At 39.3% G+C, this 21,762-nt stretch overlaps 1 protein-coding gene across 2 annotated transcripts in view; it reads left to right on the top strand.

Annotated features, from left to right (window-relative positions):
- Positions 1 to 21,762, top strand: part of fgf14 (fibroblast growth factor 14) — a 141,985-nt gene that overhangs the window by 21,458 nt on the left and 98,765 nt on the right. The window contains exon 1 of one of the 2 annotated variants that reach the window (XM_042495081.2): positions 2,794 to 3,002. The exons of the other annotated variant lie outside the window; for it this stretch is intronic. Coding sequence (XP_042351015.1) covers positions 2,930 to 3,002 — 73 coding nt within the window. The 5' untranslated portion in view covers positions 2,794 to 2,929. Of the gene's footprint in view, positions 1 to 2,793; positions 3,003 to 21,762 lie in introns of those variants that run through there. 2 annotated transcript variants of the gene reach the window in all.

Raw genomic sequence — 21,762 nt, 5'->3', positions numbered from 1 at the left:
GGTGAATAATTCAATAGTCAACGAGTAATTGATTAATCGTTGTGGCTCTACTGCTGCAGCGTATTCTAACACAAAGATTATTATGATATCCTATGAATCAGTGCTCCACAAATGATGTTACGCACTTAAAGTTACTGTGATGAGCTTAAGGAAAAAAAACATATTAACAACGTACCTTGAAATTAATCAAAGTTCTCATGATTCTGAACACTGGTCTCCTGCAGTGCAGTCCTGTGTTTTGTGATCCATCCACCACCACAACCTGCCTCCTTAAAGGACCGCTTCCTGCTTCATTCCCTTTAGCGCATTTGTCAGGTGATCTCAGCCTTCCTAAGTGCATGGGTTATCCTCAAATACTTGCCCATGATTACCTGCTCTATGTACGAATTGTTGTGAATTAATTTTCTTAGGAAAGCGTACAATCAGTGCATTAGAACGGCCTGACTGCTGAGGCAATGTGCCGCCCTCTCTGTTATTTGAATGAGGCCAGATTGCCGGTGCAGCAGAGTGCAGAGGTTGCTGGAAAAAAAAAAAAAAAAAAATGCAGGGTCTCTCTGCAAAAAAGTAAAAGCTGGCACATCTTTAATGTGACATCCATAGAGGTGCTGTGCCAATCAAACACCTAAAAGCAAAAATTCTTGGTAGATTATTTTGTAACTCTATAGTTTACCATACCTCATTATGAGGAAAAGTAAATTAATTGCTGTCACGATAACTTTCCAGAGCAGTAAAATCCTTCCTTATAACATTATAAAGCTCAGTATTGCGGTGTATGATAAGCTATCAGAGTCAGGGATCTATTACTGAAACTGGATTTCCTGGATGTTGTTTTATTGTCTCACTGCCACCGGTACCTGAAAAAACATGACCCCCCCCCATTCTTGCATTCATTTAACGCAGCGCTGTTTTCAGTCTGAATACCCGCTTACAGGAGCTGTGTCTAATGAGCAGCTGTTTGAGGTGACTTTTCAACATTTTGTCAACACAGAGCTTTGCAACAGAACAGACTCACAGGCTTTGAGGTGTTCATTTTATTGTTTTGCATCCTGACTTAAAGCGGAAATCGGCCTAATTTTGTGCATCATCCATTGTTTGTTGTGTTGCTCTGGACTCTTTCAAACTGCAGTATGTCACGTTTCATGCATATTTTTTTCACAGACGCAGACACACACACACACACACACACACACACACACACACACACACACACACACAGGTTTTTGATCGATGTGATTGCTTTGTGTAATTTGTTGAATATCTAAGAAAAAGCACTTACCAACAACAAAAACAACATTTTGCTTCCTCTGTTTTCATTCAATTGTCTTGTGTTTCCCAGTCTCATACACACACACACATGCACGTTGTCTCCCTCACTCTGTCTATCACTCTATCACTCCTCTCCCTCCGTACAGGGGTCTGTTCTGTGCAGTGCTGGAGGTTGTGTGGTGGCTACGGTATGCTGTGTAGATTTTGCTGCAGTGCAGCAGGCAGTATTGTGCTGCTGCTGCCTCTGTCTTTCCCCTTCTCGCTTTCTCTCTCTCTCTCTCTGTGTCTCTCTCCCTCTCTCACTCTCCGTATGCATTCATTTTTGTGTACATTGTTTGGGAGCAGTGAAACACTTCCAAACAGTTTTGCTGTAAAAAAAAAAAAAAAAAAAAAAGAGGCATTAGCCAAAGAGCTTCTGTCTCATTCATCACAACCGGCAAGCCCAACAATTTGTTGCATTCGTGTTTTGTCCTGGGCACTTACACAGCTTTGTCAACATTTTTATGATGACCTTTTGGAAGTTCTTATTTTTGTACTTGCACATCCCTCTCTTGAAGTTCAATTCCCACAGTTTTAGGCTGGTCCTCCCCCTGTGGCTGTTGTCCTTTATTCCGACACAGAGAGAGGGGAGCAGGGGGGCAGATGATGGGGTGGGCAGTGACTAAGTAACCTGTTTGTGGTGGTGAGTGCTCGGCTCTCTGCGCAGAAAGGCCAGTTGTTTTCAGTTATACACACTAGGCTAGAGACGGCGAAGCACTCAGTTACAGTGTGTCACAGAGCAGACAGATACAGCACCGGGGGACATAGTAAAAACACTTCAGTACAAACATGTTGCTAAATTCACCAGCTGCACAACATTTTTCCAAAGTCCTTTTTGTTTGGGGACTCCGTGCACGGCCTCGATTTCTGTCGCATAACATGCAGGCAATAAACAAGTGGCCATTTCATCAATTACCATACAGAACCTCAGTAGTTAATCCTATAACCCAGAAACCCATTAGCATTTTAGCATGTCCTGGTTCCCTCATCTCAAAGTCAGTGTTTTGTTTTAAATAGGTTTTTGGTTAGAAGCCTTTAATAAGGTCTGTGGTTAACACAAGCTGAACAGACAAAAAAATGCAACAGTAAATACCCCACTCTTGAACTTTGAAGCTTTTATGCGAAAGTTGTGTTTATTTGTGAATCTTACTGAACAAAATGTGTATTTTTTATAAATGTTTGTTTTATACAGAGCTTATTTTCTGCAGTGATCCAAAACCCAATGCAAAAGTCCAGTAGATTTTTTGATAAGGGGAAAAGAGAGACATAAGCGTAGTTGGCCTATAGAAAAATGTCATCCCTGCAGCACTCTTGTTAGCCATTGCACAATAGCACTTGACATTTCTTACCTTCGGCCAGCTGAAGTGTCGGTGCTATCTGTGGGATATGGTTATCTGCGTGTTGGAAGGTTCTGGTCGGGAAATGGTGGCGGGGTCTTCACAAGTAGGTGACAGGTGACGTATGGGGAAGAAAGTGGTCGTGTGATTGGGTTAAAAGGTTGTGTCAAGCTCTGTGGGACATCATGAGGGGTGTGAAAACCTGAGCAGCAGTGCAATGGATATTCTAAATTTAATTTTCGTCAAAATACATTGAGAGAACTCCATTTAGGCTTTTGCAGCCAGATATGGAGGCAGCAGCTTTTGCTAAAATTGTGGAGCGGCGTTTACGCAAGGCACTAAAGACTGAAGGAGAGCATGGTGAGTCCAAGCTTGCGGAGCTATTGGTTAAGAGTCTTGACATAATTACACATAATTACAATTATTAATCTTGTTGTCCTTTTAAAGGCTGTATAGATATCATGATGGGTTAAATGCAGGACATTCAGGCTGATATCACATGGATTCACGGTGTGAGTGTGATTGACATTCTGCGACATATGATGTGAAGATGATGTGAAGTCCATATGGGCAAGGGGAAAAAGTCTTATCAATGCAGTCTGCCTCCACACCAATAAAACTAATCACTGCATTGCAGATGATCAAACCTGAAGGTCACACTTTGTAGTGCGTGTGTGTTTGAGAGAGAGTATGTTTGCATGTCTATGTGTGTGTGGTCCACTCTTCCAATTATTTTTTATGCAGCAGCATGCCAAAGAGGAGGAGGAGGTTATTTCATTATGTATGCAATGCTTCTGGAGTTTATTCCGTATTATTTGTCCTGCATAAAATATGAACCTATTTCGAGGCCAAGCAAGAAAGCCAAGAAGATTGATGCATGGCTGTGGATCTACAGTGACACCAAAATCTCCTTCTCTTCTCTTCTCTTCTCTTCTCTTCTCTTCTCTTCTCTTCTCTTCTTCTCTCTTCTCTTCTCTTCTCTTCTCTTCTCTTCTCTTCTCTTCTCTTCTCTTCTCTTCTCTTCTCTTCTCTTCTCTTCTCTTCTCTTCTCTTCTCTTCTCTTCTCTTCTCTTCTCTTCTCTTCTCTTCTCTTCTCTTCTCTTCGATAGGAATAACTTATATTCCTGTGTGAAAAACAGTCTGAAGTACATGTGGTCTGTCAGCTCAACCCTATCGCCAAAAAATAATGTTGACATCTTACATTTCTGAAAACCATTATGTAACATTTTATGTATTTTATGTTATGTATGTAACAGATTTGTTGAAAGTTTATGTTCCAACAACGCTGGGGTTAATGTGCAGTTAGGTTTAGGTACAAGGAAAGGATGGTGTTTTAGCTTAAAGTACCTGGTTTTGGGAACAGAACTGACATAAGGTATAGCACAACACGTCACCAGTCTCAGCTGTGGAGACACTGGTGTAGTTGTCTCTTTGTTGGCATTTATTGAACTATTTTTATGACATGATTTTATTTTATTTAGTGTATGTGATGTTTTGTCCTTTTTTTTTATGTGGACCCAGAGTTTGGAATAAAGGATTGATTGATTGATTGATAATCCCGGCAGGAAAAGCAGCAATTCCTTGGTAAAATAACAAACAGCTTATAGTGCCATGATCCCAGCGGACGAGACATTACAAAACATATTTGTTCAGAGCCTAAAAAGCAGCTGGAAAAAACAATAACAAAAAAATCCCCAAAACGGCAGGTTGCTACAAAACACCCTCCTTTAGAGCTTAAAATGGCATTGTGCACACACTGAAAACCTAAAAAAAAAACTTTAAAAAAAAGCAGAAAAAAAAACCACTGATGGGTCACCACAAAGCACACATTTGAAGCCCAAAAAAGCTAATGGGAAAACACTGTGGGTCGCTACAAAACACAGACATTTGGAGCCTAAAAAGCTCCTGAACAACCACTGTTAGGTTGCTACAAAACACCCATGTTTGGATCACAAAAATTGGCTCAAATAACACAGAAAAGTCACTACAAAACGCAGATGTTTGGAGCCTAAAAAGTAACTGGAAAAACACAGACAGTTCGCTTCAAAACACTCATGTTTGGAACCTAAAAAGCCAATAGAAACACAGCAAGGACTTACTAAAACTCAACTTGGTTTGTAATTTATTTGTGTCTCAAACAGTTCTTTGCAGTAGTCTTGCCCGGGTGACACATGATCCACCATCAGCTGTGTGGTTTGCAAAAACCACATGCCAACATTGTCGTCTTGCTACTGCGCTGGTTAGCTTTGTCCTCACGTTTCTTCACAGACTGACATAAGAACATACACACAAGAGAGACATCCAGAGCTCTGAAAACCTGCCAGACATTCACAGCCAACAAGTTAATCTGCAGTCAGGCCTCAACATCTTACCCAACATGTGATGATGCAAGAATTGCTCTGTAATAATGTCTAGCAAAGTACTGACTTTGATAGACCTGCTGTTATAGCAACAGAGTCACGATTCACTGGTTCCAAGACCAAACATCAAGGCTGCCTTTTGTGACGCTCTCAATAGACTCAACTCTCCTCAGAGTTCCTTTAAAGTTTACTTGTAGAATAGTTATGCAATGGCTTAAAACCAATGTTAAAACACATCAGAAATTAACAAATAAAAGTGTATTGTATCTAAGAGAGAGACAGAGAATCACCAGATGTGATGTGAAGACTGATTGATGCCTCTGCTGCATGGAGAAAGTGGGAAGTGGGAAGTTTGTCACCCAAATTTGGACAACGTTTTCCCATCAATATACAGTGGCATTGTTATTCTTCTTTTGGACGCTTGTTTGTTCAAAAATGACAATATTTACTCAGCCTTCTGTTTTGCAGCTATGTATGTGTTGAAGAAGCTGAAGGAAGTAAAGAAAGAGGAGGTCAGAATGACAAGATGGTTGGGCACCTGTAGGTTGGTCCTATCTGGCAACAGGACAATAGAGTCGCTGTCTGTCAGTTGCGTTCGTGTTTGCACTCGTCCTCTTGTGGCATGTGCTTAGGTGAGGATTATGTAAATAATAGGTGGGATTATGTTAATGGCAGTTGTGTATTCTGCTGGATTTACTAAAGTTATGCAATTTGTGATGGCCATTTTTGCATCTCTCCACCTTTCAATCAGTAGTTAGACTAGAATAGTTTTATTTTGATTGGATTTGCACAAGCCACAAAAGTGGTAGTGGTGGGAAATTAAATGTGAAATATCCTTTATTTTACAGAAACCTCAATAATGGTATAAAAGAAATGACCTAAAGGAATTTTTCACCGCCCAGAATAATCATGTATTTCTTACCCCATGTAGTGGTTCCCACAGAATGACAGCATATGTGTTTTTTTTCCTCAGCAGCAGTTTGTAACTTGTAGGATGTATAATTGATCTTTAAATCTATCAACAGTTGATCAGATCACATGGAAGGATGAGCGGAGCTGTTTAAAAGTTAAAGTAATCTTTAAGACTGAGCAGAATGAACGGTTAAGTTTCAATTTTAATTCGCCTGATGTTCTGCTGCGCTGTCTCTGCCCCAAGTACACTATAAATAACTGAATGGTATGTATATTCCAATAGCGCTCGTATAACCAGCCCAGCTCCTAAAATCTATTTTTGGCAGTGGATGATTTAGTTTTGCGGCCTTCCACAAATAACTCTATGCTCAGTACTTCCTGAACACATGCATTTTTTGCTAAACCTCAAAGGCCAGACTTCATTGACAAAAACTGTAATTTTACCTTTTTGAACGCAGGACCTGCTGGTCTACTGCAACTTCAGTCAGTTACTTTGTGTTAATGTGTGACTTTGGTGACTCTGATATAAACCTTAAAAACACCAAAGTCAAACAATAACACAAACAAACCAACCGACGGAGGCAGCGGTAGACCAGCAGCTCCCATGTTCAGCGAGGTTTACTACTGTAATTACTGTTTTTGTCAATGGAGTTTGGCTTTGAAGAGAGCATAGATAAGTTCCACGCCACTATCGGCAGGACAAAATAATTAGTCAGTGTCTTCCAACCAGTATTGCACAACTGATGCTGCTGTCCCTCTTGGGAGGCCTTTCTCTTTTGTGTTCATGAACTTGAACGTTAACTCGATGCACATTTGCTCTGTGCCATTTTCTAAGTAAATCTTGTCCAGAGTGCTTTTGTTGGAAACTCCTCTGTGTAATAGACATTTTTCTCTGCTGCATCATTAAGGCTTTACATGGTGCTTTAATGACGGTCCCTGAGCCTGTAGCAACATCTCTGCGCGAGGACAGTTTTGCAGTGTGAATGTGGGAGTGTGTTATAACACTACAGCACAGTGAGAGAGAAAAAGAGAGGTCTGGCCAAGGTGTTTCACAGTGCCTTGCCCAGGCAATAACCAAGGACCCTGGCTAGAGCTGAGTACAAGTGAAATCCCTTTTTGCTGAGTAATTATACTCTGACAAAGTCTCAGGCGTTAGCTTACAGAAATATGTTGCTCATTTTCATCCTCACTCCTTCCATTCCCCATGACTCCATCAGAGGAGCTGATTAGCACATTGCTATATTGTGATGCATGACAGATTCATGATTCATGACTAGTGCCATCAATCTGTGACTGAACAACTGAATCGATATTTTTAAAAAAAAATCTCGGGGAAACGTAGCTCCCTGGATTTTGTACCTATGTTAAACAGATGTTAATAATTAAAAACAAACAAACAAAAAAAAAAACCCTTCAGTTGCACAGGGCTGATTATTTAAAGGGAGTTTATCTTTTATTCTATCTATTTGTAAATATTAAAAAATGTAGGTAAAAATGAAAAATCTTGATGAAAATTGTTTGTAAAAACCATCTAGAGCACAAATACACAATACTTTTTTTCCTTACTTTGAGTCTCTCATTGCAAAGAAAATGCGTACAGCTTGATAAAAAATCCGTGTCCAAATTCTGTTCTGTCCCATTTGTGTCTTTTTTTATTCATGTACAAAACACATTTTTTGAGACATGTTTTTCCACAGATGAACACTTTTAGGGTAATCTGCAATAATTGGTCTAAATGTTAAATTTATTTAAACTTATTCAACTTATTTGCAAATTAATCCCTCCCTATGTGTAATGCATGGACAGAGCTCTAGGTAATTTTTCACATGAAAGTTAAACTTTTTTACCTCCAATGCTGTATCCAATTCTCTTTATACATCCATGCTTAAATGGCGCAACACGAACTGTAAACTTACTGCCAGAGCTCTGCACGTCAACAGGAAGTTGCAATACATTTGATAGAATCTCATTTCTTTGTTAGTAAATTTAATTACTTTTTGAATGATAACGCAGTTTATTTATACTAGCCTTGACACAAGTCGTTACACAAGGAGATTTTCCTGACTTCAGCTAAGGTCAGCATTCTTTTGTCGGAGTCTGAACAAGTTGGAAAAAGACGACAAACTGCACAAATATTCCACCAGTATTTTTAGCTAATATATTTACCAATTTACCATTCCTTCGAGTATGTGTATATCTTGTGTTGGGATGTTTTTGGTGTGACGGAGAAACTGAGATGAAAATTGAAACCAACAATCCCTCCTAGTACACTGTAATTGAAACTGTGTGGTTTGCTTCAGAATCTCTTAAGCACTTAGGGAAACCGAATATAACATTAAGCTGCTGACCTAATTATCTGACCTACCCATGCTATTCATCTTTGTGATATATCTTCCTCACTATTTCCAAGGAGATCAATAGGGAAGGAACCATTCAAGCACTCACGGTGGGGAATACTATAATACTCTACACTAGATGTACTGATTGTGGGACAAAGTTACCTCATATTGAATTTTTCATTCATGAAATAATATACAATCCACTGGCAGTAAATTGAGATGGGAGAATAATGACATCTGCTGTGGGTTAATGTTGCTTTAAGTGTAAAATAATAGTCTGTACGTTATCCTCACCGTATGTTAAATTTAGAACGAGAGGAATAGAGAGATAGGTGGTGAGGTTTCCCAGTAGAGACCGGGGAGGGCAAATGAGAGAGGAAAGGTAAAGGGTGACTCTCTCCTGCTGCTCTGGAGAATCACATGACCGATTGACAGAAAGAGGAGTCTTTGTTAGCGATCAATGAAGCAAGGAGTCAAATTTTTGTCAGAGTATCTTCACAGCTCACAGAGGTCACTGCCCCGCTTGTGGTGTAAAGCGAGAACATCGTTCAAACCGGGCTATTGATACAGTTGATACAGCACCTGTGTGCTGTTTAAACCCTCTCATTATAAAGTGGAGAGTTCTCCTAAATGGCTGGCGTAGAGCAGTGATGGATACACTGTGGCGAGAAGCGATCACTTGTGAAATGTCATAGAATATGAATGGCTCTGCAGGTAAATTAATGTTGTCACGGGATGGAAGCCATCCCATGACAAATCTCTGTGCTCAATATAATAATTGGCAGCGCTTTGCATCACGTGACACATTAATTGTCCTTTTATAGAATTCAGAAATGTGGGTGAAACCCAAGATTTTAGGTGATTACAAACGTCTCAACATGCCAACCTTCCTTCTAACCAGGGTTGGGTGCAAATTGACCACTGTTAAGCTTTCATGACAGTTTTGTTCAAGTTTAAGAGATGTATGTGAGCAACTACACAACAAAACTAAAAGCAATACTTCAACATTTCTGGTAATTTAAAAACACTTCTACATGCACTGCTAAAACCGGGTTGCCAGAATTTGAACTTCTCTGTCTATTTTCTTAGATTTATGTGACTTTTCTCTATCTCACACCTCTCTCTTCTTCGGAATTACGATAAACACTTTATGCTGATGAGGTCGAAACAAATCTGGTGGTACAAGTTAACCAGACCCCATCCCCAATTATGGAAAACGTGTTTCTTGTTTACATGACATTCAAGAAATAAGCTGACTGGAGAAAGTCCTCTATAATCTGGATACTGGATAGTGATGGAACAATTGGTGTGTCTATATACACTTAATTTCCTCCAGATCTACAAGTTGTTGTTTTGCTTTTGAACTACTGTAATTGTCATTAGTCATTAAATGGCAGCTATCAGTAGTGATGAATGTCATAGACATGGATTAGAAGTGACCTGCCACACCTATTATTAGGTTCAGAAGGCCATTATCAGCCTTTTGATGGGAGACATAGTATAAAGAGCATAAAAGCAGTTGTCGATTGTTCAAACAAACACAGGACTTCACTCAGGTGACCTGGGCCTGTGTCGCTAGTAAAATTGATTGTAACACCCAACCATGATATTTTTATAAACCTAACCACTTGCTGTAGGCACCTAAACCAAATGAAACTAAAACCTAACAAACTGGTCATGGCCTGGTCTGGTTGTGGCAGGCCCATATCTATAAGGTAAAAAAACAACTCATAATGGCCATTTAATGGGCTGATAACATCCAACTCAGGTATGCATTTGTGTTTGTGAAGAGATACATCAAGAAACAAGATACTTTTTAACTACCATGCATTTGAGATATTGGTGGGCATAGTTTTTAACTACGGGAAGAGTTTACAGACTTAATGCTAAGCTAGTCTAACCACGTCTTAGCTTCAGCTCCGTTTTTACTGCAAAGATATTTATTGTTTTAGCAGCAAATAAGTATGTGTTAAAACTATTCCTTTTAAGATAAAAAGCAAGATACAGATTACTAGAAAACAAGGGATCCCAGAGAAAAACTTAACTGACACACTAACTTTTTGGTTATCAGTGTAATGTAAGTCGGTGTAATCATGGGGTTTAGAGGTGAGGTGTGGATCTGCTGTAGAGCAATCAAGTCTCCAAACGGTGATGCCGAGGGATTAACCTTTGACAGCACTTTCATGAATGGGTCAAACCCAGGTTGAATGCGTGTTGAGTTCAGCGTGTCATGCCTGGGTTTCAAGAGTAAAAGATCTATAATTAACGCAATTATATGTTAACATGATCCATATGAAATTTGTTTGGTGAATTTTATTGAGTTGAGTATTCTTTGGCTTGAATGTGCTTTGTACTTGTTTTTGTATACTAGTTCATTTTATTGGAATCTTGTTTTCTCTAACCAACTCCTGTGATTGATTGATCTGACTGCTCCATCTGTCTCCTCGGGGCATTCAGCACGTCCGCTGTTCACTTGCCTTTCTGTTGCTATAAAACTTAAAAGAGCAGGGCTGTTGGGCTGTCAGCATGCTAGGTTTATGCCATGTAGTGGCTACATATTGTATGTTTTTACCAGTGCAAAACACAGGCACTTGGTAGATGAAGTCAACGATTTGACTTTCTCTTGATTTCCTTTAAGCATTTGTTCTTCACTCATTGTACTTAAACCTAAGAAAAACTATTATTTATATACTATAACTAGAGTTAACTTGATTCCTGTTTTTGCAATTGGTGTACAAATTTTAACTGGTTTGATTTCATGCAAAGAGGTATTTGTCAGTATAAAACATTGTGGCAAATTAAAAAGTAGTCTAAATCAGCAACCTGTGCTGATGGTGAAATGGTTTGAAATCCAACTTGTATTGCATTAGTGATAAACAATATGACAACTCGATTAGCGTAAGATTGTATTGAGTTATTTTAAACTGCGTTTGTGAATAACGATTCTTTTCCGAAACCTAACCTAACTAGTTGGGCGTTAATTCGTAACATAACATATGAACCATTGTATGAGGATACACAGCATATAACTAACTGTCTCGTGGTTTCTTTTTCATGTATGTATGAGCTCTGACTTGGCGCATATTTGCAGATGACTATAGCCTTGGATATTTGAATGCTACCTTGAGATGATTCTCTGCCTTTTTAAGCCAACAGTCTAATCCTCCGCAGCCTCCGCGGTGGGCTCCTTGTCTTCCTCTTATCTGTTTGTGGTGCACTTTATTTCCTTTTCCTCCTCCTCCTGCTGTATCACTTTACCGTGCAAGGGCGACATCGGCTCCCCTAGACCTGCTCCAAAATGACCTGTCAGTAAAATCTGATCCTTTTTAGAATGAGCAGGACTGGTCTTTTGCATGCCAAAGTCTTGTTGATGGGGGCCAAATGTCCTCCTGGTGCCCTCTAACGCACCACGGCAGCAAGAAAAGGTCTCCTAATATCTCCACAGTAACTCTAGATTCTGTTGACACCGACAAAGGAGGTTGCGACAGCGGAGGGGTGCATGCATTTCTCGCTAACCAAATCAGCAGTCTTTTTGAGTAAGTGAGAATAGAGTTGGAATGGGGATGTGCGACAATTATGGATCAATGCATGCAAGAGCAAAATATGCCAGATCGCAGACTTTGTAATAAAATGAGCATTGACAGGGAAGCTGAGCCACTGTTGAACCGTCTGGATCAGAAAAAAAAAATGGCAAGCCACCATGTTGTGTCTCAGACAGAATGTTGATGAAGGAAAAAAGTTCCACACAAGACATTTGATTTGTACTTTATTATTCAGGGCTTTTTTTTGTAGCACAGAAGAGAAGTGTTTCACAGCTATGAAAGTGTTAATTATTAAATTAGACTGTCTAGCAGCTTGAATGGCCTTAAATTGACTAAGGAACATGCAGGTTCGTCAGATTCACTGTGTGCCTGCTTTTCATTTGAGAAAACAAACCGCTCCGTCACCATTAATCCAATTTAATGTCATTTTGTCAGGTTAATGTTCCTGGAGTAATACTTCTTTTTTGTTTTTACCATTGTGGGTTTTGTTTTTTTCCTCCCTTCTTATTTCCATGACTACAATAGCTGAAGCAAAATATTTGTCAGTGACGATCTAAAACAAGCACTGAGTCGACTGCAATTTTCTCGCCATTGATATTAAAAGTTTGAATTTTTCATCATGAAAACCCTCACCGCATAAATAACTCTGGGATGCTTGTTGTCTAATGCTATCACAAACAATCTTAGTTCATACGTACTAGTGTCTCCGTGTTCGTGGCACACCCATCCGCGCGGGTCCAGGCTAAATCCACTTGTCAGATTTACTGATTCGCGCCGGTCGTTATTTGATTACCCCATTGATGTGAGACGTTGGCAGCAACGTTGATGGCGAGGAAAGGTAAGAGTAACTGACAAGGACACTCGGCGAAGGTCCTTTTGTCACACACACCCTGCACCACGCCACTCCTTGCTGCTGAGCTCTTCAGAAAACTGCCTCCTCAGACTCTCTTTATTAATATGTGTTTTGAGCTGATCTTATTAGAAGTGCCGGGATAAAAATAGATGGAGGAACAGACCACTGAACACTGTTATAGTATCTAGTAATAAAGGAGAAAGTGGGAGACAGGACACCTGAGGGTTAATGGTATTGTAGTAGAACGACAACATAAGCAAAAAAATCCATCAGTGTAGAGAGGCGCTGGATATGCATGTTGTCATTTAACAACACTGTGTAGTTTATTAATGTGAGTGTGTGATCAAATGTCTTTGTTGCTGAATAGACAACACATGAGGCAAAATGTTACTTTGTCTATCATGGCACTATCCTGTCATAAATATGTCCACCGCTGTCAGATCATGTTCCTGAGTATTAACCGAGTTGACAAATTGAAGCCGCCTCATTGTTTAACCCAATGACACACAACACGAGGCATTTGTAACCCAGTAAATATGAACGTGACTGATATATGTTGTGTGGACAGTCTGTACTCTCGCCAGTTTATCCACATTATGTCATGCTGAGAGAAGGATCATGGCCTATTTATGGTTCAGTATATCACACAGAAGATAGGGGGCTATATGTCCAGGCCCATTCTTATTGCCTTGTGGTACAATGTGATGTATAGAGCAAGGCAACATATACTGGAAGGCATTAAATGATGCGCTTCATACAGCCATTGCTCCGAGATACACAACATGAAAAAAAATACTACAGGCAACTCTGAATGGGGGACGCGAAGGAAAGATTTGCTGTCTTCATCCCACATGGATAATGAGTATTTCGTAAAAAAACCTACTTTTTAATAGACTGTAATTGCAAATAGGATTGAAAATTGGTTTGAGGGGTCTGCTAAGGGGCTTTCTCCCTCCAAGCAATCTCATACTTGACAGGACAAGATAAAGAAGGACCCACCACCATCATCATCACCACTGCCACCGCCATTTGTAAATCAAGTGACCAGTTGACCTCCAGTAAAACAAACTACCATATGTCTGTTTCTGTTTAGATCTATATTTCAAACATGCCGTATAAAATGGGAAAATAGAAAGAACATATAAGTAAGAAAAACAACACCAGAATGTCCACTGGACATATTCAGTAAACAACGTAACTATTCAGGAGGACGATAATACTAAAATAAAATTTCTAACCCCGTTTGCAATTTCCTTAAAAAAACCTTCTTTTAAACATGAATATTCCCAGTTTTTGCCCCAGTATTCACCATACACACCTCTATCAAATCAAACAAGAGTAAAACAGTCCAGACAAAACAAAAACAGATCAGTATGAATAAGCACATACAAATAACAAAACAACGAAAACACATCAAAACAGAAAACAAAGTCATGCTATCAAAAGCAACCTACCTATCTTGTACCCTGTATTACTGTGCCAGTTCCCCGCTCCTTTCCATTATCCCATATCCGTTCATTGTGTTGTTTTAAAAACGTGTTTAAATTCATTAAATGTCCTACATGCTTTCAATTCCACACTACAGCTGTTCCATAGATGAACTCCTTTGACTGTAAAGAATGATTTTTAGCATTACTCCTCACGAACATTTTCTCAAACATACAAATTCCTCTCAAATCATGTAAACATTCTTTCATTTTGAAACAGCTTTTGGATACAATTACATCACTCTGTAGCTGCTTGCATACTCAGGTGGCTGGTCGAGTGGAGGAAGACATCCCTCTGCTTTGAGCCGCCGCCATCCACCAATGGTCATTGCATCGTGGAGCACACTCATTTGCATATGCACGCATACACACACAGAAACATAAAGCACCAGACATGCACACACACTAGCAGATAAAAAGCAACAAGTTAGTCAGAAATACAGCCACAGATAGAGCATAACAATAACATATATCAATTATTTTTGCTTATGTGCATGACTGTTCCAACATGTTTAGCCTGTTAGCATTTGATAGCAAACACTAAACATAAAGTACTGCTGAGGCTGAATGTCGTTATTAGACAAATTACAACTTTGACCTCCTGGTGGCGCTAGTTAAAAGGTCAAGGGAACACGAAATTCAATAGGAGTAATCCTCTGTGGTACATGGATGTCTGTGCAAAATTTAATTCATTCAGTAATAGACATCTGTTTGGAGCAAAGGCCGGTTGACATCGCCCTGCCTGGAGCCATGCTGCTAGCATGGCTATAAATCACACTGCTGCTCCTTCTAAGGATTGGTTGTGACTGCACAACAGATTTAATAAACTTTGAATGGCATTAAAAGGTTCAAAATAATGTCAAGACATTTTTTTTTTAATGTCATTTGGCATTTATCTTTGTGTTGATGTGAGTAAACAGTGCAGTAAAATTTAATGCAGTAACAAGAAGGACAGCCCTGCTGGCTTCCCTCCCACTAACATTACTCTGCTCATATGAATGCACAGCTAAGCTGGAGGTATCGCTAGCTGTGGTGCATTCCCAGTTTGGATGTACTAGTAAAGGTGACCTTCTGTCTGATTATCATGAATGTGACAGCAACTGAAGGGTGTGTGGACAAACCTGATCATTTCCAAAAGAAACAGTCTTGAAGGGGTATAAGTGCAGGCCAGTTGTAAGAAAAAAAACATTGGTATTGTACATTTCTGCAAACCACCAGTACTTCACTTTTGCACATTTCATTTGTTTCATATCAATAGCCTCATAAAAAAAAAAAACAGTTTTAGTCTTTATAGCTAATTTCAACATTCTTGACAAATGACTGGGAGATGATTTTTTTGATAACTCACTGTTTGCATTTTATTAGGCCTTTAAGTTACACATATTTAAGGGTGGGGCTGCTTAAGTGACAGGCTGTCTGCAAAGCGTCACTACAATCTGAGTCAGATTCAACCTCAAATGTAGTCACTTATGGCTCCAAAAAGCTAAGATGGCAATGGCCGAACTCAAGGCTTAAAAACAGCAGTCCACAAACCAATGGGTGATCTCTCGGTAGCTACATTCATTATATATACAGACTATGGTTTTAACATATGCACTACATAGTAACATGCAACGTCACATATTCGTGGTTTACTGAAATGCACAATGCCAAGCATTTCTTGTGGCAGTTGGGTTGATAAGCTAGCTTTTTTGCAGAGCACCGATGCATGCTAGCATAAGAGGACGACAGTGTTTCCATAGATTCTTTAACTGCATTGTCAGCTTGCAGTGCAGTGGCAGTTACTGCCCAAAAATGATCAGTTAGCATTAATTTAGAGTTATTGCTCCTGCAATGTTAATAATGTTTAATCTTGGGAGTCTTTTAACAAAACAAGGTCATAGTTCCCAGGAGCAGACGAGGCACAGTAGCTGCATAAAGATTACAAAACCAACACCATATGCTCCATGTGAACTTGTGTCAAAGGCCAAGTGATGACTTGCCACTTCAATCTCTGCTCTAAAGGTTGTTTGGGTTTGAATGTTTTTTGCGCAGAGGCCTTGGTTAAGGCTGGAGAAGCATTAACTATTCAGCACTGTGTAATGTAAAAAAACCCACACAATACAGTGAAATATTCATAATAGAATTGTCATGGCTCAGAAATGTGTTATTTATTGATGCAATGCATGCAATGGTTATATGTGGCAAACATGCTTAAGAAACAGACGGCCTGTGAACAACCTATGGAGCGCTTTAGCTGCATTGGCCTTGATTCGCACTGCACTCCCTGTCCCACATTATCCTTACTGTAGCCATGCAGCTTCAATGCTAGCTTTTTTTTTGCTATCAGTGATGTTGCAGCTGTTAAAAGCTGTTTGTTTGTAGTCAGCCTGGGGAGACGTGACCTCTATAGATGATAACTGAGCGGCATGCCCAGACTTGGAAGTCCCACCTGCTCTCACACAGACACAAGCTCGTGATGCTTTGATGATACGATGATTTCGCTTTATAAAAAGTCTCTGTCCTTCTCAGAACACTTTTCTCCCCTTGTATTTTGTTATTTTTAACCAGCCGAGTCAATCCCCTGTGTGGTTATCTCAGTGAATGAATTCACTACTGCTGTCACAGCAAAAGGCTAGCTACAGGTACAGCAGGTGTGCGTGCATGATTGTGTGTGTGTGACTGGGGTACAGAAGAAATACTGACACGCAGGAAGTCAAACTGTGAAGGGTGTTTCACTGAAAGCTGTGGTTGTACATGCACGTGTGTGTGTGTGTGTGGCCCTGTGTCCGAGGACTTGTTTTTTTATTTCCACCTGTGCTGTGAACCACCTGTACTCACCTGGGATTCATTCAACACCTCGATGCCTTTGTTGAGTCCAGCCTCACCCAGGGTGACCCACACAGGAACAAAAGATCTCTACTATATTACATACACACATATACGCATGTTTGTACATGCACGCACAGAAACCCAGTGCCCTGCTTTTCACTTTTAATTGGAGTGCCATCGTTTACCACCTGGAGTCAAGTCTACACTTGTTTGTGCCTGGGAAATAATAGAAGGTGTAATTGAGTCTGGGTTAATAATGTGTGAGTACAGTATATATATGTGTTTGTGTGCGTGTATATCTTTGTATGACTCATAAAATCTAGGCTACGTGTATTATCTTAATTTTATCAGCACATTTCAGGGATACTCAACTTGACAGGGCCCAGTTGCAGTAGTCCTACACATGTTTATAGGATTTTAGGATGATTCTAGGACTAGGATATTTCCAGGATTTTAGGGCATTTCTAGCGTTTTGGGACATTTCTAGGATTTTTGGACGTTTCTGGGATTTCAGGACGCTGCTCAGCTTTCAGGACATTTCTAGGACTTCAGGACATTTCTAGGGCATTAGAGGCTCCGCTAGGACCTCTTTCAGGGGATGCAGGGCACTTCACTGGCACTTTTTGTGATAAACAAGCTTTTTGTACTGTTTTATACACTCTGGCACCTTATATATACTAAAAGTACAATAAAAAACCCCACTGTGAATTACATTATTTTTATTGTGAATTAGAAAATGGTTGGGGGGCCACCTGGCACCCTATCAGGGCCACATTTGGCCTGCGGGCAGTTCGTTGAGTAACACTGGCACATTACTTGTCCTCTCTTCCCACATGTGCTGCCTATAGGTCTGAATGGAGCTCTGTGTTGCCTGATGTTTCTCTCAATGTTTCACCGGTATTCCATAAGGAACAGCAGGCACTTAAAAATAATCTATTTTTTTCCACATTCAAAACTCACATCAAATATAAAACAAGCTTTGTCATACAGCACTCACGGCAAGTTTGTTTAAGAGTCCATATGTGTGCATGCATGTGTGTGTTTGGTCTGGCCATGCTGGCCCAGTACAGTTGAATACAGTACAACAGCTGTTGCTTGCACTCTGTCCTGTTAAATTTATAATGGTTTTAACCCCCCCACTCTCAGAACATGGAGCGGGAAGCACTTTTAATGCCTGTTGTGGGTATGGACGCATGGTATAGCAGGCTTTTAAGTTAACAGTAAGGAAGTGATTCGTTTCCTTTTGAAGCCATGTGCATGCTGTGTTTTGTGTGTGCCAGTGAAACCATTATGGAATATAATAACTTAACAGTACAGCAGCAAGCAAAGTAGTGGTAATTCTGTACGTGTGTGTGCTTTTATGTGAGAATCGGCATATTCTGAAAAGAGCCTCATCCACCCTCCTCCACATTTTGCAGAGTTGCAGCTTAGATTTCTCAATGAAAGTGGAGTGCTTGAAAAGTTGTAAGCCATGTGCTTATTTGTGTATTTGTAATGTATTCCTATTCATTTGCAAATCAACACATACACACTGAGGGAACATTTCTGAAAAAACAAAAATGGGATAGCATCTACATGTCTACGTGTCATATAACATATGAAGACATTTGGTTTGGGCCGATAGACAATGTCATTGCCATTGCTGATGGCTATCAGTTATCTACCACTGAGCCTGGCATCATGATTTAAAACTTCGCCTGCACCAACAGCTGGTCATAGGTTTGCAGTGGTGCTAATGATAACCATCGTGTGCTTAAAAAGTACCAGCTCTGATTTTTCTACTAGATGAACTGTAGCCTGCAAGAAATGGCACTTCAAAGTAAAAGCTATGCCCTGGAGATTCACTGTACTTATAAAATGTTGACATGTTTACAAGTCATTTGAAGTCCATTCAGAATGGACTCACAATCCAATTTTCGACTGCAACCCACCAGTTGGGAAACCCTGTCATAGTGTATACATATTTAAACATATTACAGATATTATTTCACTGATGCCTGTTCAGTTTATTGACCAGGAAAGTTGTAGATATAAGAAAATCGTAAGACGTGATGGGAGGGCTGTTATTCGGAAAAAAAGTGATTAACAGGGTTTTAACTGTCACCGGATCTAACAACAAAACAGAACTTAAAACCATGTACACTTTCCACTAACAAATATGCAGGATGCAAGCCTCGACTTGTTCTATTTTTGGTGCTGATATTGTAATTACACTGCATTTGATGATCATTTTACTTATTGAAAGACTGTGAATAGGAATAGATTTCACTCGACAGACAGTAATGCTGTTAGGAATACATGGCTTTTGAATTGTGAACGGAAACTACACGTGCCAAAAGTAAACAGTCCATGTAGCGTTACAATTCTGGTCCTGCTGCGTTTTTACTCCACCTGATTGTGCTCACTCTGGTGGTGAAAGAGTTTAAATGAAAACCAGCAGGAATCTACGGAGGCCTGGCTTTAGATAATCTACCAGCAAGTCATTCATGTGAAATTACAAAGTAAAATAGATGTTCTAATATAAGTACATTAAAGAGTACATTGTCCATAATGGGGACTTATGAAATCTGACTTATATTTATTTCAATGGCCAGTTTGTCAGGTCTTGTGTTCCTCAGAAACTCTGTTTCCTTGTCAGCAGAAAAAGAGTTAGTATTCCTCATTCATCCAGTGAGAGCATCATGCATATAAATTTGATTATTTTTACTAATATATTCTCTTATTGTCTTGATAGAGTCAGTGAACAGTCACTGTGTTTGCTCACTGAGTGGTTACAGTGATTACAGCAGCATATAAAGAGATAAACACAGCAGGAAAGCTGAAGCACAGCAGCAGCGACTTTTATCGGTGCATGTGCACCTGTTTACGCATGTATGTATGTACAGATGCACATGCAACTCAGTTCTAGGTCTTCTTGTCATGCAGAGCTGTATATTACTAGTAAAAAATACATGGTTAGTATAGAATGCCATAATAGGTAAAAAAAAAAAGATAACATAGTATTAGCAGGGATACTATGTGTTTTTGGTTTATAATACAGTATAGTTTTTTGTAACTTTGCATAGTTAGACCTAAGACTAAATGTATTTCAGTTAGCATGTGTATGCTAACAACAAATATGCATGTTTAGCACAAATGTAACAAAAAGTGAGAGTCAGCAAGCAAAAAATAATGTTTGATGCACCGGTTGAGACTCTTATTCTAGAATTTTTGGCTTTTGCAGATACTATTATTATGAAATTATTAAAGTTTTTCTTTTCCCTGACATATTTGTACAGTAGCTGTAAACTATTAATGTTTGTACACAAAATTTCTCTGAACCCTTCATGTAATTTGCAACCTCTTTTATTGTTGCTTTTTATGTTTTTATTTTAGTTGACAAAATACTGAATTAATTATAGCTAATTGTTTTTTTATGGCCCGTTTGTTTTGAACTCAAGTCAACTTCGTCTCCCCGTCATCCATCACAGCAGAGGAAGGGGGTGTTTGGCTCAGATGTCTGATTTATCACCACTGACTGTTGGCAACTAGAAAACATACCGAGGCTCCCATTATTCCAAGTAGAACGTCTCGGCCAAGACTAGTCTTATCTTCATCTATTAACATATAGTTGAACAGAATTTCACAAATACAACGGAAGAGATGAAGTAGTTGTGAAGAAACGGTGTGTATGGCTCAGAGAGCCGTGTGTGAGGCGAAAGGTAAAAGATGAAAAGATAAAGACCAAAGATGTAGGGGTTGAAATACACCCACAACAGGTACTATTATGCTCCGTGCACATATACATACAAAAACATTAAATTTAAACAGACACTGGTGTTGCCACAGCTGTGGCCAACAGTCTAAGCCAACTGTCACATGTTCAGGAATTATTTATTAAAAGAAATGCTTTAAACAGTGAGTCATCAAACATTTGTGGGTGCATAGTTTTTGTTTTTTTGTTGTTTTTTTTGTTAGTTAAATTGAATTGTTATTTTTTCTTTATTTAATATCTTTATTTAAACTGGCCATCCTTATTTTGATCAGTGTGGAACAAATCAACCAATCACAGTCTGGATAGTCAGGCAGCCACTGTATCATGTTAGAGTGGAGCTGCACAGTAATTCAAAAATCTGCTGTGGTCATGTTAACATTAATTAACTGCAATGTTAGATTCAAGGTGTCAGTAACGAACTTTTTGAATGTAATCTGTGCATTTTAAAGTCTTGTATTTTTTATCTCTTGATGCATTTATAAGATAGATGGCAGACATGGGTATGACATGCAACAAAGGTCCTATGGCTGGAATAAAACCTGAGATGTTGCAGTAATGTGTGCTGCAACCACTCGGCCTCCAAGGCACTCCAGCATATTTGAACATTTAGACATGCAAAATTCATAGCTCTCCTTCATAGGTATTGTTAAAGCTTATTTAAAGAATTTATATGTAATTTTTCCACAATAAAATATGTAAAAAGGTCAATGTTATATGTTTTGTTGAGTTGTGAACTTACATTATCCCAAACTTTTTCAACAATGTTGACACCCAGCAAAGAGAGAAATCTGGTGTGAAATCTGATTAAATGTGGTTTAATCAAGGACAAGGTCCTTGTGATCTGATCGCTGGTGCCCTTAAGTGGCATCAGATTCTGTTTTATGCAGTGTCTGTGTTGTCAGATTGGTCAACATGTTTCATAATTTACTTGTGTTTGCTTCATTAGTTGAGCTCTCTATAAGCGAACATACAAAACAGACTGTGGGGACTATAAGGAGTGTTGACCACCACTGTCACTTTACATTTTTTAAGTCAAATATTTGTAGTGAAATGTACCGTGCC

The sequence above is a fragment of the Plectropomus leopardus genome, chromosome 10 (genome assembly GCF_026936395.1).
Source record: "Plectropomus leopardus strain MGB_pleo_1.0 chromosome 10, ASM2693639v1, whole genome shotgun sequence".
Lineage (NCBI taxonomy): Eukaryota > Metazoa > Chordata > Actinopteri > Perciformes > Serranidae > Plectropomus > Plectropomus leopardus.
Note: the sequence above shows the minus strand (reverse complement) of the source record. Positions and strands in the feature narration are given on the sequence as shown.